The following is an 18760-nucleotide window of genomic DNA, read 5'->3' on the forward strand; positions in this document are numbered from 1 at the left end:
GTCTCTCTTGACTCCACAGCCTACAGGAACGCAGCAGAGATGATGCAGTACGGCGTGAAAAACAACACCACCTTTCTGGAGTGCATTCCCAAGTCCCCTCAGGCCTCCATCCGCTGGCTAATCCAGAGGGACAATGATAGGAGGAAAGAGGTGTGTAATGCATGTCAAGTCACCACTACACAGAAACACACACTCACTGGCCACTTTATTTGATTGTTGATACAATATTTATTTACATCTTGAAATGCTTTTAAATGGCAAAATGTGCAATATTGGCAAAGGGGTTTGTTCCAGTCTCAAGAGAACAACAATATTTGTCTGCCATTATTCACTATAATCTTTCCTCATCAGGACGTATGATATTAAAATAAATGGGAGGGGGGGAAGACATCTCTGGTGATAAATGTCCTCAGTGTTATGGGAGCTTTTTACTGGTTTAAATGTAACATCACATTTTAAACATAATGAATAATCTCACACCATTGGTCGCTCCCTCGTATCACGTGAAGTCCTGATAATGAGGCTGATTCAGCTCATACAGAGCCTGACCAATAACTGAACTGTCAATGAGGAAGTATTGTACAAATATACTGTATATGAGGCCTCCTTTTACAGCAGGAGCAATATAGATAACCCACAATATACATAAACCGAATGGGAGAGAGCATGTTCCACGGTGAACAATAATTATTCTATTATATGCAGAAGATATGAAGTGTATCTTTCAATTAGTAAAGTATTATTGAAGTTGGCTATTTATTAACATGTTACATGGGGCACGGACCAAGTGTTGATAAAAAATGTAAACAGCACCGATGTTAAAGTATATTTACCAACATTTATATCAAATTCAAGAAGAAATCAGCTTCTTAAGTCTTTTTTAGGCTGGCAAATTGGGTTTTAAAGTATCTTAAGTATACGTCATACATTAATTTGGATTTTGTTCTTGTTTTGGGTCTTTGCAAAAAGAATATAAAAATAAAAAATAAAAAATAAAAAGTAAAATAGGATAAGATGACAACAATTTGACATAGAGCAACAGCGGGATTGTTACAGATGTGCAGGTGCATAAATGAAGACAAGACGACAGATGGAATAGTCTAATACTCTATACTAGTACTGACAAGGCAAAATGGATCAATTTTATATCACCGAGGTGGTTTTCCTCTGCTCCTCTCTCTCTGCCTGCTGCGCAGTAAAGCCTTTGTCTCCGTATGCCGATGGTCGTCATCCTCACTGTTTTTAGCCACTAGAGAGAAATGACCTCGGCGTAACAGGGGAAGCATGCATGTGTGCGTGTCGCCGCAGTGACAGAGCTTTGATTGTTTGATGGCTGTTGTCACGGGAAGAGGTTCCTCAAACAGCTGATCGTTGTCAGGGGCTGATGTGAAGGTGGACCTAACTAACACTGAAATATACAGCTGAAAACTAGAGTGGCCTCGGCTCGGCTCATAAGGCGCTGCAACATATGTGAAATATCAGAGTCTCAATCAATAGTTGAGTCCAGGTTGAGATATTTAGTTGTTTATGTGTTCATTTCAGGACAGTGCATGTTTATGAACATACATGGATACATGCATGTAAACAAGCCATGCTTTTAGTGGTAGGGGAAACCGGATTGCCTGGAAGAAACCGACGCAGGCACGGGGAGAACATGCAAATTTCAAACTAAAAGGCCCCGTCCTGGTGGGAACCTTCTAGCTGTGCGGTACGAGCTCTAATCGCTGCTCCACCGTGTCACCCAGATATTAGCCCAGACAGGGCAAGTCTCAGGGAAACTACATAGACTACATGGTCTTCTAAAGAGAGATGCTTGTCATTGAAGCAATTAAATTAAATGACATTAAATTAAATTAATTTAAATTAATGAATATATTTTGTTTCACAGTGTTCACTCAATGGGCCCTCTCATAATGTTTGTAAAGGATAAATAAATAAAGAAGTAAATATGTGAATAAATAAAAGGCCATATAATTTTATACAAATGATTGTGAAATTTCAGAGTTGGATTTACATAACTGCTGTTTGAAAGACACTACACTTTCAAGATGATACCTTTATCGTTAATCATAATTTCTTGAACTGTCCATCCTACAGGTGAAGCTGAGTGACCGTGTCGTGTCCACGGAGCATGGCCTCCTGATCCGCTCTGTGCAGCTCTCTGACCAGGGCCTGTACTACTGCCTCACCACAGAGAACAACTTCAAACGCACAGTGGCTAAGATCCGCCTCCGTGTGCTGAGCGAGGCTCTGGTGGGGCTGCTGACTGACAAACAGCAGTCTCCCTGGGCCTGGGCCAGCTCTGTGCACCCCAAGGTCCTCCTGTCAGCCTTCAGCCCAGCAGAGAGCATGGCGGTTCAGCAGTTCTGTAAGGAGAGGCGAGAGCAGAAACATCTCCAGCAAAGACAGAAGCAGCCTCCACCCCCCGGGCCTCTGAGAGGAGACCTGGCCAAACTCAAGCCACTGCTGGACCGCAGGAAGAGCCGCAATCGACGTTTTGACTTGCCAGAAGACTGAGAAACTTGGTCACCTTGAACTGCAATGCGATGCACGCTACAGGACATAGTTGTTTAGTTTACAGCTTCTTGAACGCATGACCTTTGACCAGACAACTGTGATATAAAGTTATTTTTCACAAAATTGGAATATAATGGAATGTAAAACACTTCATGTGGTTTAATGTGTAGTTAAAAAAATAGTATACATACACATATTTGACAAATATCACTTCATGAATAGAAACGTTGCTGTTTGCTTTCATTTAACAACTAATTACATTCATTGTTTTTCTATTTCACTCATGGGGACGACTGACACCACAACATAGCAATGTTTCAGCTACGGCCTTAACGTAGATTGAGCAGGACAAAACTGCATTGAATCAGTAGGTACCTGCATGTTTGAGCCAGCATCTATTAGAATAAATCACTGGAGATTCTTTGAACCGAACACCAAATCTCTGTCACAGAAATGAAATTCCGTTTCCGAGAAGTGTTTTCTTAATATTCTGCAGTTTAAAGATCGGACTGCATGCACATTTTAAGGCAATATAAACACAGAGAGTGGCACATGAGAGAGTGTGCCTCAATGTAAAACACCTGCTGTACAATCCAAAGTTGTCATCAGAGCCCTCAGTTAATAGACAGAAATGCAAATTGTGTTTGATTTTACTGCATTGTAATGTAGAATTACAGTTCTCTGCATACCAATGTTAACCGTAAACTAACAAGCTCCATTTGTGCAATGCATTTGTCCTGGTTGGTCGTATAGAGCACAGTCAGTGCCATTAATATTTGATCAATGTGAATACACTTTATGGAGCATACCAAATGTAGATAGAGTTGTTTTTGTTGTACAGTTGTGGTTTTAATTTAACATGTTTTGTAAAAATGTGTTTGTTTATCTGTGTTTATTGTGTTTTTTGTTGTACATAGTGTCACTAACTCTGACAATCTCTGCAAAGAGCAGAGCTGTAGTGTTTACATGCTCAACATCATGTTACATTCTTCATGCAATGTGTAAAGCTTCATGGCTTTTATTTCTATTTATTAATATCATTAAAACTAACCATTTCCTGTATCTAACTCAGCCTATGTTGTTAATGTATGTTCTGGTTTTAGTAGACGAGGCCAAGGGAAATTTATGATACCTTTATCGTTAATCATAATTTCTTGAACTGTCCATCCTACAGGAGTCTAAATGCGTCCCTTACCAAACTTTATTAATTGATTTATTTGACAAGAACAAATGCAATCAGACATATTTACAACATTTACAACTGATGCACAAAGAAGTTGTAGCAAATGCTTATTCTTGACTCCTTTACTCGTTCCTTTTTACACATTTAAGGCACATTTTTAGTCACAAACCCGTCTACAAAGTGAGTGAAGCCTTGCCTTGTATGTGAGCAATCGGGGAATCGGAGGCAACGGTAAAAATCAAAGTAACCCAATAGCGCTGAGGGTCATTAAAAAACCATAAAACTCAAGAGCAGCCCCCTGCTGCGAGAAACACTGTTGTCTCAGTCGAGCACTCCGGCCCCATTCACATCACAGAGTAATCACCCTCTGGTCGCCTCTCACCGCTGTGGTTTTGATTTATAGACCACTGCAGTTGAGGAGGAAGTTGAATAAATCCTGACCAGTGCTTACACAGGAGAGGTTTGTTTAGCAGAGCGGGATCAGGTTCTTTGGACGGAGAGATTAGTCCTGAATTAAAGCAGATCTACATGACTTTACTTTTCTTGGCAGACATGATGTAACATTATTTGTTACATACGCGACACTATTTCCAATCATTTCACTCATAATGACACTGCTTCTTTCATGTGAAAAGAGTGAACCTTTACCCTTTGCCCTGCACTGCTTTGTGATATTTAGTAATAGGACAGTTGCCATATCTATATTCAATCTTTCTTCTGTGGAATTATCCATTTCTGTGCGGGCTGGGACAAAATATTCTATTGAAATGCATCACAATACAATTAAAGCTGTACCTCATGCCCCTAGAGCAGGGGTGTCATTGTGGGTCGCGGGCCGAAATTGAGCTCCCACGGCGGGTCGCAGGCCGCACATGATAGAGAAAATGTTTCCAATAAATGAATAATAATGAGCTGTTATTTGGTCAAAGACCCAAATTGACTGTAGCTTCATTAATAACAACGTCTTACACTTGTATTGCACTTTACAAGCCTGTGTCACAAGTTCCTCAATGTGCTACATAGTCATTATTCATTCACTCCACACTCAGTGGTGGTAAGTTGTATTTGAAGCCACAGCCGCCCTGGGGCAGACTGTCCATTTACCATGTGGCTATGTAATGTGTTGTTCATATCCTGAGCTGTTATTATGCCAGTGCCCTCTGCTGGACACGTGTGGAACTCTTTCCTTTTTAAAAAAAAAAAATGTAATGCCCCCTAGTGGCTAGAATGAGCAATATGGTTATTCTTTAAAAAATCATAATTCCGCACAGGGATTTTTTTTACATACTCTGGAATTCATGCTCTACAGGGCAGGGGCCGGATTTAATCAACCCGCGGGCTGTATATTTGACACCCCTGCCCTAGAGGCTATAAGCGCCATTGCAGATGTCGTAGCATGTTGCATTTTTTTACTCCTTAATTGTCCGTGAGAGTAAATACTAAGCTGACAGAAAAGACAAAGGGAGAGAGGGATATTGTACATCCAATTACACAAAGGAGATTTTTTTTTCACTCAAACTTGGCTATAAATTCCATAGATATCATATAATAAAGGCTAGCTGTCTCGTATGCGCTGCAGGCCAATGGAGGTTGACGTTCGCACACGGCGGCCATTTTGCCACAGGGCGCTCGCTCACTCGTAACATTGTGTCTAATGGTGCATGTACTTTTTAAATAACCATAACTTGCTTTTCTACCAATTTTTCAAAAGGTTTGGTTTGTTATAAACATCAGAGATAGTTATGACGCTGCATACATATGAACATGAACATAATCAACATGTTCCAGCATTCAGAATTATAGCCACGTTAGTAACGTTGGTAAGAAACCAAACTGTAAATCCGTCACGATTTCAGCGAGATAAGAGGATTTGTGTTCGTGCTGAAGACTCACTTACTTGAGCTCGCCAGAAAGCTTCCCTGTGGCAAGATGGCCGCCGGTTATACCGGAAGTTACTCCGCCTTGAGACATCTAGTCTTTATTATATGATATCTCTGGTAAATACTGCTAAAGTGGCCCACAGTAAGCTTTGCCCATTAGCCTGTTAGTGTCTTCTTCGTGATTCCATTAGTGTGTATTGGCAGGCCGGAGCAGGGAAAGCAGCAAGTGTGGTTTTCTGGCCAGAGACACCAGGAGGAGATGAAAGACCCCCAAATCATCCCATTAACACTTTAACACTTGTATTATCTCCAGAGGGACTATGAAAAGGATTTATTAAGGTAAACAAGTTACTTAGTACTGCTTTAAGCAAACATGCATAATAATGAGGCTGCAGCGTCCAACTGCTTCTACAGTCAAGAGTGGATGAGTTAGGTTTGTTGCGCTCCTGTTTCTCTAAGTAAACGTCTCATCCTGAAGAAAAGAACGACACATTAAAGTGTTCTTTTTTGGCCTGTGCCTGAAGATTAAAGTCCTCATCACACATTCGTTTTCTAGAGATGATTTTCATGTGCTCTTCAAATGATCACACCTCCAAAAAAAAAGAAAGAAAAGTCAGCTTGTTTCTGTCCAGTATAGTTTAATTTTGAATATTCCATTGTTCACAGAGTATTGCACAAATTGTCGTTTGTACAGAAGTACCTAAAGCATTTTTTTTACCTGACAGTAAATGGGCACCCATTTGCTAATGCTTCCCTGATTGAGCTTTACAGTGTAATAATGGCTTCCCCAAATAAAACCCAGCAAAGGAACAATATACCTCTGTAGGTTTTACAAAATCACAGTATCAAAGAAAGTGTATGGCCTTATAAATAATTTTTAGGTTACAAAAAGTGCAAGTCTACATCAAGAGGCTCGATGTTTAGTAGCAGCTCAAGTGCACCAGTGTTGTGCGCATTGGCAAATTCCTCTCACGCCATCTTGCCTTGGTTTGCGCTCCTTCTGACACAGCAGTATGAAATCAAGCACACAATGAAGATGGCCAGCCCTACACCGAGCAAGGTCTGCTGCACAGTGGCCAGGAGCTCGATCCGGGACACAAGCTCCTCCTTCAACAAGTCAGCTGTGGCATCATCCAGCATAGCCGTCTGTAGGAACAAGACACGAGCGTAAAAGGAAAACAAAGAAGAAAAAGATTATTGTTGCTTCTTAAGGGTGTGTACTAAAGAATGTATGTGGCATGAAACACTGTAAAGACCTGTATACACACATTTCTACAGTGAATAGTTCCCTTGATGTAAAAGTACTTATTTTTCTTGTCAAATGTTCATTTCTCATCAATTTCTTACCTCATTCATCCAGACAATCGGGAATATTGTAAAATCCTTTACTTTTTTAAGCACCCTACAAGAAAAAGTAAAAGTTGTGTACTAAATACTGAATGTTCTTTTGTCTTCATCAAATAACCTCAAGTTCAGCTTACGTGATGACATTTGATGGCCCATACATCATATTGACTTGGATTCTCTTGGCAAAGTTAAGTGTAAATCCTGTTGTCTGAAGAGAAACATAGACAATGATGAAAACAACAAAATTGAAACAGTGATCAAACTATAACCACAAAATGCAAATATGATTCTGACCGGCTCCACATCCAGGAAGGTCTCATGATGCTTTTCGTTGGGGCTGAGGCCCTGAACTTGTTCTCTCAGTGAGGGGCTTGCAAACAGGAAGTGTGGCAGGGAGATGTAGATTGGTTTTCCTATTCAAAAAAATATTGGGATAGTAACCGACGTAGGTATACAACCAGTCACTTAATAATGGCTTGAAACAGTAAGCCTAGACCGTGGCATGACCCAAAGCCACAACCTTCAAACAAATATGCTAAACAATATAGTCAATCAATGCTCTATACTCAAAACACTCTTCTTCTTCTTCCCACTCCCCTTAAAGGAACATGTCACCGTTTTTCCTTCCTGAGATATGTTCTCACCTGAGCTTAGACGAGTTGATGCGTACCTGTCTGGTCTTTGTGCGTGCGCTCAGTCACGGAAAAAGACAAAGGTGTTGTTAGCATTCAGCCTCTCCTTTTTTACTCATTAATTGTCCGTGAATGTTAATACTACACTGACAGAAAAGACAAAGGGAGAGCGGGATATTGTACATCCAATTACACAATGGAGATCATTTTTTTCACTCAAATTTGGCTGTAAATACTGTTTAAATGGCGCCAGTCCACAGTTAGCTTTGCCCGTTAGCCTGCTAGCTTCTTCTTTGTGATTCTATTAGTGTGTATTGGTTTCTCCGACCTGTAGGCAGCGAAGTTGCAATTGTGTTCTTTTTCTGGCCAGAGACACCAGGGGGAGATGAAACCCCCCCCCCCCCTCCCCCAATCATCCCATTAACACTTGTATGGGCTATATGCACAGTTTCCCCACGTGACGTCTTCCTGGACAGTCAGCCAGACGCAGCACTTCCTGTCGCTGGTCGTTTACGTTCACAATTAGCAGGTTCCCACACAAAAATAGCGATAGCTCAGGATCTGGTTAAGGACAACGAGTTACTGATGGACAGTCACAGCAACGTATTACAAACATCATGTTCGCTGTGAATCCAGCACCCAAAGGAAACGCCAGCTGTCGTAAGGTAGGAGCTTTTATCTTAGAGCTAAAGGCTAGTGTTGAAAAATGATAATATAACATGTAAACAAGTAAATATTATTTAAACTACTAACAGGACGATTCTTTTTTGCGCTGGCTCGTTCAAAACTTTGCGCTAGTTTTATTTTTTATTTTGTTAGCCGCGTTAGCTTCAAGACAAAAACATCCACCGTTATGAACACGGAGTTTCTTCCAGTGAAGTCGTTACGTCTCACGTAATATTTTTTAACCTGCTCCAGCCACATCCGAACTTTTACTCGCTGTCCTTTACCAAATCTTAAGCTATTGCTTCATTTCTGTGGGACCTGCTAATTTTTAATGGGAAGAGATGACAGACAGGAAGGACAGCCTCTGGCTGACTGTCCAGGCGGAAATCACGTGGGGTCACTGTGCATATAGCCCATTAACCCCCCGAAAATAATTTATTATGGTAAACAAGTTACTGCTTTAAATAGGGCAAAAGTGGAAGAGTTTGGTCGCTTCTAACTTAACCCCCGTTTGGCCCCATAGCGGAGAGTAAGTGAGGCTAAATGCTAGCAACATCTTTGCTCTGACTGAGCGCACGCACATAGACCAGATAGGTACGCATCAACTCGTCGAAGCTCAGGTAAGAACATATCCCAGTATGGAAAAACGTTGGCCCATTCCTTTAAGGCACGATTGATCATTGCGTTTAAATGCAGATTGTTGTCTGCCTTGTATTCTTTGTGCTGCTGCTTGAAATAAATGCATACATGAAAAAAAAGAAGAAAAAAAAAGAAATGAGCAATATATGATGCTAACCGACCCTGTTGGCAGCTACTGATGTCCAGGACACCCGCCATAGTGCAGTCCTTGGTGACATCAGCGTTCTTGCAGTAGCAGAAGTTCTCTGGGTTGTCATAAGGGGAGGCCAGGGTGGAGGGCAGGAGAGAATATCTGTAAACCGTGATGCCTTTCAGGGAATAACTCCTCATATAGCTCGCTGACACAGATCTGAGGGCAAGACAAAAACCTGTGACGAATCTATCACCATGCCAACGGTGATGACAGGGCTCTGTAATTGTTACTCTGCACTGCCCTCTTGTGGCCATTGAAGAGTGTGCAGCACGTGAATGATGTGTTTACTCACCTGCAAATGTCTGACGAGAAGAAATAAAGTGGCTTCGTCTTGTCAACAAACGGTGCAAATGAGGAAGCATCTGGAGAAAATTAACAGACGGGTTAATCATCTGAAAAGCAAATTTCTTATTTTAGTTTTTTTGTTGTGTACCAACCTGTCCCATTGATCATATCACAGTAGGGGTCATCCCAATAAGTAAGTTCTCTATAGACAAAATATAGTTATAAGTTGTATCATTACAATTTAGGTCAAGTCAGACAACTTCCTGGTACGGTTCACCTTTCTCCTTTATAGCTTTCAATCGTTGCCACTTTTGAGATGTCATCTTTCCCCGTGAACACATTATAGGGACCATCATACGTTCCGTTCTAATAAATCACAAATGATGCTTTTAATTGCTGTTGCCGTTTTGACAACTCTTTTGACTGACAATAATATTTACTTCAAACAATGACACGGTGTCTTTCAGCAGCGGGTCGGTGTAGCCCCAGAGCAGCTCTTTGACCGAACGGCTGTGGAAAAGTGACGAGTTGCTGGACTTGATCATGCCCTCCAAAGCAATGTGCAACACTTTTGGTACAAGTGAGTAAGCTCCCTGTAACAGAAGACAGAGCCATTATTCAACTGATGACGCCGTCGTTCAATGAAGTGAAGTATACTAAAATGTGATCTTCCCCTTTTATTTTTATCACAACAGATTTTCCTGTAAACCAACTCGGATAGACCGTGCGGTAACCTAATCGGCGTTTGCAAGGCTCGCCATATGGGCCTTGGCATTTAAGGGCTCTTGCTTTGGCTTGAAGCAAAGACGGATTCTAATAGCGTAGGCAGGAGCGTGCAGCGGGGTGATAAATGAAGTCACACAGTAGAGTGACACTCACTTACAGCGACAGCCAGGTTCAAAACCACCACTTTCTCGTCGTCCGGCCCCACAGACATGCCGGGCTCGAAAGTTGCAACGGTGGGCAGCGAGAAAGACGCCGTGTGATTGGGGTTAAATGTGACGTTATGTTTAGGGAGGTATCTTGTCCTAAAAAACAGCACAGAAGAATGGATTTCAGCAAAAAAAAAAAAAACTGTTTCATGGAGTTTCATTTGGTTCACAGTGTACAGTTGGTTAACTTTTTGCTTACAGCTGTGGGGAGTAAAGGAATATAACAAACACTGTCCTAAAATGATCTCTCTTTTGAGTTTGGAGCTTACTTGTACGTAAAGGGTCCTCTCTCCACCACTACCGGCGTTGCCCCATCCTGAATGACCTCTTCGGGGTTTTTCACGGTAAAGAACCAGAACTGTCGGTATACAACTGCCCCTGTAGCCACCCAGTTGTCATAGGCGGTCGTTCCGGGCTCGATGACAGCTTCCTAGACCAAGCAGACGGGCTATTTTTATCACACACAGCAAGATCAAGACGCCAGCAGCCGTGATAATACATGAAAGGTGTGTTCCATCATACACATCTCTCTGTTTCCTCTGCCACACTTCAGACGCTGTCACTTTCCCCCACTGCTGACTCTGAAGAAAGTGCATTCTGCTGACCTTTTGCTTATCAAGAAAATCCTCAACATTTCCCACAACCTCATCTACCCTTCACCTCATTCACCTTGATGTCACATTCACATTGTCATGATACACCCGAAAACCACCGACACACGGGACACAAACACGCCTATACCTTCTTCACTGTCCCCTCAATGACAAGGTCTCCCAGAGGAATAAGCACGCCTCCCAGGATGGCCACAACCGCTCCAAACACAGCTCCGGTGATCAGCCAGCACCTCGCGTTGCAACATCCCATGGTGGTGTATGCGTGCGTCTGTCCTCCCAGGGTCCGTCTGTCTGCCTCACTGACAGTCTGTGCTCCTTCTGTCGCTGCTGTGGGCTACTCTGTGCAGCTTGTGCGCGCGTGTTTTTGGGTAGTGGCAGAGGGGCAGCAGAAACAGAGGCAGGACAAGGAGGAGGCAGCAGCAGCAGCAGCAGCAGAAGCAGCAGCAGCAGCAGCGTGGAGGGCAGATCAGCTGAGCCAGGCAGGTACAGGAGAGGGGCATGGCACAGGCGCACCAGTGGATGTAATAAAAATCATGTTAAATAAAGACGGGGGGAAAGTCTGAAGTTCAACACTGAGACACTGATAAAGGCTATCACTCCAGTTTAGCTGATAACGCGTTCAGATAACAGGATTTTTCCTTCACTGCTCGACGTGATTTTTACTATTTAATTACATAATACATTTCCATCCATTTAATTTCCGAATAGTTAAGTCAATGTACGATGCAGATATACAATAAAAATACCAGGAGTTTTCTTGAGACGTTGCAAGGATTTTCTACCCAACACGCTTTGAGAACACGGAGTGAATGAGTATTGGTTTGGATTTGATCATATAAAATTGTTTATCAGCTAAAGACACACACACAAAAAACATTCCTTGTCTTGTGTGACGAAAAGCGGTTATGTAGGTCATATCATTTGTTATCTGAATGAGTGTGTGAGTTAAGCCACTATAGCATTGATTACAGGAACGGTTGATTCATTTTGTAAATAAATCCTTTTGTCATTAGTTTGTTTCACATCCAGTACGTCATCTACCACTAGGGAGCAGCATCATTCTATTTCTTTTCCAACCGTTTTTATATCTTGATCTTTTTTGACCATATCAACACAGCAGAACGCCAATATTAACATGAATATTGTATAAAATACTTTTTTTATTTCATATATGTGGGCTTTTTGTTGTGGAATAAAGTTAGTCTTGTCCTTCAGTGCATTGTAAAAGCAGACACATTATAAAACTATATAGTTGTTGATGTTTACATTGTTTTCAGACACATAGTAGAGGCCTCTACAGGTGGAATATTTAAAAAGAGAGGTCTGAGCTACACAGCTTTTCTAAAGGAACAGGTTGCATATTAAACATCCAAAGAATAAAATATAATGTATGGCATAATTCCTGATTAACTGTCATTAGACACAAAAAAGCATTTAATCTGACCAATTCTTATCCATTTTTATTCAAACTTCTAATCATAATTTACTCTTGTATACAATTAAAGTTCATGTGAACACTCAGGTTGTGATTTTAACATTTCAAATTTAAAAATGTCTTAATGTGTTTCTTTCTTTTTTTTAATGATTGAATCATTTCTGTAATTCATTTCGACGCTAGAGGTTGTAGATCTTATTGCCATGCCTTACATGAATAACATAATGGGGGGGGGATCAAACATGAGAAAACACTGCTAAAAAGATAAAACTACGCTTCTGAAAATGCTTCATAAAATATTTAATTTCCAAACAGTAAAGTCACTGATGGAGAGCAGAGTATTAGTACCAAACCATGATGGAATTAGTATTGATTGTAAAGTCTCAATACAATAATATGCATGATAATGCTATATATATATATATTTATGTAGTATTTTTTGTGACGTCTCTGACACGTTTCCTGTCTTTATTCTAAGTGTAATTATTAGTGCATTTATTGGTTTGTTTATGTAGGCTATTGACTCAAAGACAGAGGGACATTGGGAACAGATTTACATGTACGCACCTCATGAAAATACAATGACACAGGGAGAAAACCACAGTGGGAAATTTGAATGCCAAACACCATTTGCGTGTTGCACAGTCACATGTCATCAAGAATAGGCAGGATAAACAACGTCTAATGAGAACAATACACTTTTTGTTGTGGTTTTTCCGTTATTCTGTTGTGTTTTTTGCAAACTGGCATGAAACAATGTATAAGCCTACAGCAATAGGTCAAGTCACGGTAACAGAGGATCTCCGTAGTAAAATGTAATCAGCTTTCGTACTCATTTTTAGGGTCAAAACATTTCAAATATGGCCTAATTGTAGATTGTGTTTATTTGTGTTGTTTCATTTGTAATGTGGTTTAATCTACTTCGGGAAAACATTACAAATAATCGTCTCGCGACACCATGGACTGCAAAATGAAGATAAAAGCGTGACCACCCGGGCACTACCCATACTGTATGGATATAATAGATCCATATAATAGATCCCTGACTCTTACCTCTGCCCACACCATGGTTGTGTTACTGCTTTTATTGTGAAGGTCCAGAGCGGACGCGCCTCTGCAGCGCAGTCAGACAGTCACACATATGCACTACCCTGAGGAGCTGGCAGTGGCACTGCAGCGGCGAATGGAGGCAAATGAGTGGGAGAGCAACAATCGGGAATTGTTTGGCTGGCTGGATAGTTTTTATGTGTATGTAGGGCTCTATCTCAGATTCGTTTAACCGCGGATTAGCGAGTTACATTTAGGAAAAAAAGAAATCAGTTTCCTTTTTCCCAGCAGCGATAGATTGTCATTTGAAAAAGGGCGTGTGTGCGGGGAAAGGCAGCTGGACCATTTCATGTAGGTAGTCCGTGTATATTGTAGATCTTCTCACACCATCTGGGTCTGAAGGACACCGTCGAAGATGGGATGCACACTGAGCACGGAGGACAAGGCGGCGGTGGAGCGCAGTAAGATGATAGACAGGAATCTGCGAGACGACGGGGAGAAGGCGGCCAGGGAGGTCAAGCTGCTGCTGCTCGGTAAGGAACAGTGAGGAGGAGATGGGCGAATGGGCTGTGTTGAACTTTATTGTGTGTGTGTGCTCCCTCTGCGGCCTGACAGTCAGGACTGAAGCACTACCGCCGTCAAGCCAGCCTCGTCTTGAGAGCGCATCCGCCTTGCCAAAGTGCGGGTGCGCTCGTATTGCACACCGTGACCTCCAGGAATGTAGCGAACGAAATAGGCCCAAATAAAAATAATTGCACGGTGGTCCTTGTAATAGTGCAGCAACAGTTTGTGGTATGAGTCAAAATTAGAAGCTGATCAGTCATGTAACCGCCGTCAAATCCTTGTCTTCAGAGCGCATCCGCCTTGCCAAATAGCCTACTATCAATCAAAAGTGAGAAGACAGTCCGTTATGACAGTGTGTGTCATTCTTAGTGACCATTTAAAATGTACGGATGATGTCAGAACCACTAGAAAAAGAAAAGGGAAAGGCACATGAAATAAAGAGAATAAAGAAACTGCAGGACATTTTCACAGAGGTAATGGGCATGTCTAATCCACTTCGGGTGTCTATTGAAAGTCATATAGCGTCATTCGGCCTTTTAAAAGCATTCAATAACCCCCAGCCTGGATATACTTTGTGGTCGTTTCTCTTATGACAACGTTTGTCATGTCGTCAGAAATGTCAATGACACTTAGGTTCAGCAGAGGGCGCAATTCCACCTGTTACCAAAGCCAGCTACCAAGTACGGTCAATTAAACTACCAATATAAGAATAATAAACAAGAGTTATAGATAATCATAATCATACACAGAAAATGTAAGCATGGAACCAGTAAGTCACCATATGAGGCACTTATTTTGAGCAACATATTTCAAGGTGCTTTATTTGTCATTACATTTTCACATTCGAATATAAATGTCTACCTGTGTTTTGACCACTAACTTTAAATTGGCAAGGCATTATGGAGCAAGTCACATTTCAATACCCATGTATATTTAGATCTGACATGCTCAGTTCAAAGGTAAAGAAAAATACTAAAAGAAAATCAGACTTGTCACCTTCCCATAAAATTATGAACTGGTCCAGAGTGTAATGGTTTTCAGGAACCTACTGTATTAACAGAAATTGGCTGTTATAATGACAATCTCAGTGTAATAATGTGTTTTATTTGGAAAAGCTTCATCACGTGGGATTAAAAACACTGTGGAGCACATGTACACATCCTGGACAGTTGGTCCAGAGTTGAATCGTTTTCAGAAACCTACTGTATTTACAGAAATTGGCTGTTATAATGACAATCTCGGTGTAATAAGGCCTTTATTTTGAAACGCTTCATCACGTGGGATTAAAAACAGTGTGGAGCACATGTACACATCCTGGACAGTTGGTCCAGAGTGTAATGGTTTTCAGAAACCACAGAAATTGGCTGTTATAATGACAATCTCGGTGTAATAAGGCTTTTATTTTGAAACGCTTCATCACGTGGGATTAAAAACACTGTGGAGCACATGTACACGTCCTGGATAGTTGGTCCAGAGTTGAATCGTTTTCAGAAACCTACTGTATTTACAGAAATTGGCTGTTATAATGACAATCTCGGTGTAATAAGGCTTTTATTTTGAAACGCTTCATCACGTGGGATTAAAAACAGTGTGGAGCACATGTACACGTCCTGAATAGTTGGTCCAGAGTGTAATGGTTTTCAGAAACCACAGAAATTGGCTGTTATAATGACAATCTCGGTGTAATAAGGCCTTTATTTTGAAACGCTTCATCACGTGGGATTAAAAACAGTGTGGAGCACATGTACACATCCTGGACAGTTGGTCCAGAGTTGAATCGTTTTCAGAAACCTACTGTATTTACAGAAATTGGCTGTTATAATGACAATCTCGGTGTAATAAGGCCTTTATTTTGAAACGCTTCATCACGTGGGATTAAAAACAGTGTGGAGCACATGTACACATCCTGGACAGTTGGTCCAGAGTGTAATGGTTTTCAGAAACCACAGAAATTGGCTGTTATAATGACAATCTCGGTGTAATAAGGCTTTTATTTTGAAACGCTTCATCACGTGGGATTAAAAACACTGTGGAGCACATGTACACGTCCTGGATAGTTGGTCCAGAGTTGAATCGTTTTCAGAAACCTACTGTATTTACAGAAATTGGCTGTTATAATGACAATCTCGGTGTAATAAGGCTTTTATTTTGAAACGCTTCATCACGTGGGATTAAAAACAGTGTGGAGCACATGTACACGTCCTGAATAGTTGGTCCAGAGTGTAATGGTTTTCAGAAACCACAGAAATTGGCTGTTATAATGACAATCTCGGTGTAATAAGGCCTTTATTTTGAAACGCTTCATCACGTGGGATTAAAAACAGTGTGGAGCACATGTACACATCCTGGACAGTTGGTCCAGAGTTGAATCGTTTTCAGAAACCTACTGTATTTACAGAAATTGGCTGTTATAATGACAATCTCGGTGTAATAAGGCCTTTATTTTGAAACGCTTCATCACGTGGGATTAAAAACACTGTGGAGCACATGTACACGTCCTGGATAGTTGGTCCAGAGTTGAATCGTTTTCAGAAACCTACTGTATTTACAGAAATTGGCTGTTATAATGACAATCTCGGTGTAATAAGGCTTTTATTTTGAAACGCTTCATCACGTGGGATTAAAAACACTGTGGAGCACATGTACACATCCTGGACAGTTGGTCCAGAGTTGAATGGTTTTCAGAAACCACAGAAATTGGCTGTTATAATGACAATCTCGGTGTAATAAGGCTTTTATTTGGAAAAGCTTCATCACGTGGGATTAAAAACAGTGTGGAGCACATGTACACATCCTGGACAGTTGGTCCAGAGTTGAATCGTTTTCAGAAACCTACTGTATTTACAGAAATTGGCTGTTATAATGACAATCTCGGTGTAATAAGGCCTTTATTTTGAAAAGCTTCATCACGTGGGATTAAAAACAGTGTGGAGCACATGTACACATCCTGGACAGTTGGTCCAGAGTGTAATGGTTTTCAGAAACCACAGAAATTGGCTGTTATAATGACAATCTCGGTGTAATAAGGCTTTTATTTTGAAACGCTTCATCACGTGGGATTAAAAACAGTGTGGAGCACATGTACACATCCTGGACAGTTGGTCCAGAGTTGAATCGTTTTCAGAAACCTACTGTATTTACAGAAATTGGCTGTTATAATGACAATCTCGGTGTAATAAGGCCTTTATTTTGAAACGCTTCATCACGTGGGATTAAAAACACTGTGGAGCACATGTACACGTCCTGGATAGTTGGTCCAGAGTTGAATCGTTTTCAGAAACCTACTGTATTTACAGAAATTGGCTGTTATAATGACAATCTCGGTGTAATAAGGCCTTTATTTGGAAAAGCTTCATCACGTGGGATTAAAAACAGTGTGGAGCACATGTACACATCCTGGACAGTTGGTCCAGAGTTGAATGGTTTTCAGAAACCACAGAAATTGGCTGTTATAATGACAATCTCGGTGTAATAAGGCTTTTATTTTGAAACGCTTCATCACGTGGGATTAAAAACAGTGTGGAGCACATGTACACATCCTGGACAGTTGGTCCAGAGTTGAATCGTTTTCAGAAACCTACTGTATTTACAGAAATTGGCTGTTATAATGACAATCTCGGTGTAATAAGGCCTTTATTTTGAAACGCTTCATCACGTGGGATTAAAAACACTGTGGAGCACATGTACACGTCCTGGATAGTTGGTCCAGAGTTGAATCGTTTTCAGAAACCTACTGTATTTACAGAAATTGGCTGTTATAATGACAATCTCGGTGTAATAAGGCTTTTATTTTGAAACGCTTCATCACGTGGGATTAAAAACACTGTGGAGCACATGTACACGTCCTGAATAGTTGGTCCAGAGTTGAATCGTTTTCAGAAACCTACTGTATTTACAGAAATTGGCTGTTATAATGACAATCTCGGTGTAATAAGGCCTTTATTTTGAAAAGCTTCATCACGTGGGATTAAAAACACTGTGGAGCACATGTACACATCCTGGACAGTTGGTCCAGAGTTGAATCGTTTTCAGAAACCTACTGTATTTACAGAAATTGGCTGTTATAATGACAATCTCGGTGTAATAAGGCCTTTATTTTGAAACGCTTCATCACGTGGGATTAAAAACACTGTGGAGCACATGTACACGTCCTGGATAGTTGGTCCAGAGTTGAATCGTTTTCAGAAACCTACTGTATTTACAGAAATTGGCTGTTATAATGACAATCTCGGTGTAATAAGGCTTTTATTTTGAAACGCTTCATCACGTGGGATTAAAAACACTGTGGAGCACATGTACACGTCCTGGATAGTTGGTCCAGAGTTGAATCGTTTTCAGAAACCTACTGTATTTACAGAAATTGGCTGTTATAATGACAATCTCGGTGTAATAAGGCCTTTATTTTGAAAAGCTTCATCACGTGGGATTAAAAACAGTGTGGAGCACATGTACACATCCTGGACAGTTGGTCCAGAGTTGAATCGTTTTCAGAAACCACAGAAATTGGCTGTTATAATGACAATCTCGGTGTAATAAGGCCTTTATTTTGAAACGCTTCATCACGTGGGATTAAAAACACTGTGGAGCACATGTACACGTCCTGGATAGTTGGTCCAGAGTTGAATCGTTTTCAGAAACCTACTGTATTTACAGAAATTGGCTGTTATAATGACAATCTCGGTGTAATAAGGCTTTTATTTGGAAAACCTTCATCACGTGGGATTAAAAACAGTGTGGAGCACATGTACACATCCTGGACAGTTGGTCCAGAGTTGAATCGTTTTCAGAAACCTACTGTATTTACAGAAATTGGCTGTTATAATGAC

At 41.0% G+C, this 18760-nt stretch overlaps 3 protein-coding genes across 4 annotated transcripts in view; 2 read left to right on the plus strand and 1 right to left on the minus strand.

The window, feature by feature from the left end:
- sema3c (sema domain, immunoglobulin domain (Ig), short basic domain, secreted, (semaphorin) 3C) overlaps positions 1-2727 on the plus strand; it is a 38542-nt gene extending 35815 nt beyond the window's left edge. Inside the window, exons 17-18 of the mRNA XM_079582264.1 lie at positions 20-150; positions 2098-2727. Coding sequence (XP_079438390.1) covers positions 20-150; positions 2098-2517 — 551 coding nt within the window. The 3' untranslated portion in view covers positions 2518-2727. The remainder of the gene's footprint in view (positions 1-19; positions 151-2097) is intronic.
- Positions 2728-6188: 3461 nt separating this feature from the next.
- On the minus strand, positions 6189-11321 carry cd36 (CD36 molecule (CD36 blood group)). Its single transcript, XM_079582828.1, has 12 exons — positions 11016-11321; positions 10544-10704; positions 10226-10370; positions 9783-9935; positions 9620-9708; positions 9495-9544; positions 9350-9419; positions 9026-9213; positions 7222-7340; positions 7062-7135; positions 6928-6982; positions 6189-6726 (listed from the first exon to the last, which is right to left on the minus strand). The coding sequence occupies exons 1-12, from the start codon at positions 11136-11138 to the stop codon at positions 6550-6552; spliced, it is 1404 nt and encodes a 467-aa protein (XP_079438954.1). The 5' UTR covers positions 11139-11321; the 3' UTR covers positions 6189-6549.
- Positions 11322-13466: 2145 nt separating this feature from the next.
- gnai1 (guanine nucleotide binding protein (G protein), alpha inhibiting activity polypeptide 1) overlaps positions 13467-18760 on the plus strand; it is a 38482-nt gene continuing 33188 nt past the window's right edge. For both annotated transcript variants that reach the window (XM_079582380.1, XM_079582381.1), the window contains exon 1: positions 13467-13903. In XM_079582380.1, coding sequence (XP_079438506.1) covers positions 13786-13903 — 118 coding nt within the window. In that variant the 5' untranslated portion in view covers positions 13467-13785. The remainder of the gene's footprint in view (positions 13904-18760) is intronic.

Source organism: Gobius niger (assembly GCF_951799975.1).
Source record: "Gobius niger genome assembly, chromosome: 2".
In the NCBI taxonomy this organism is placed as follows: domain Eukaryota; kingdom Metazoa; phylum Chordata; class Actinopteri; order Gobiiformes; family Gobiidae; genus Gobius; species Gobius niger.

Bases quoted from the DNA above. Each gene is read 5' to 3' on its own strand.
- cd36 (XM_079582828.1), bottom strand. From the start codon at position 11,138: ATGGGATGTTGCAACGCGAGGTGCTGGCTGATCACCGGAGCTGTGTTT. The intron at 10,705-11,015 runs GTATAGGCGTGT...TGCTTGGTCTAG, and splicing joins TTGAGGGGACAGTGAAGAAG to GAAGCTGTCATCGAGCCCGG. The intron at 6,983-7,061 runs GTAAGCTGAACT...TTTTTCTTGTAG, and splicing joins GGGCCATCAAATGTCATCAC to GGTGCTTAAAAAAGTAAAGG.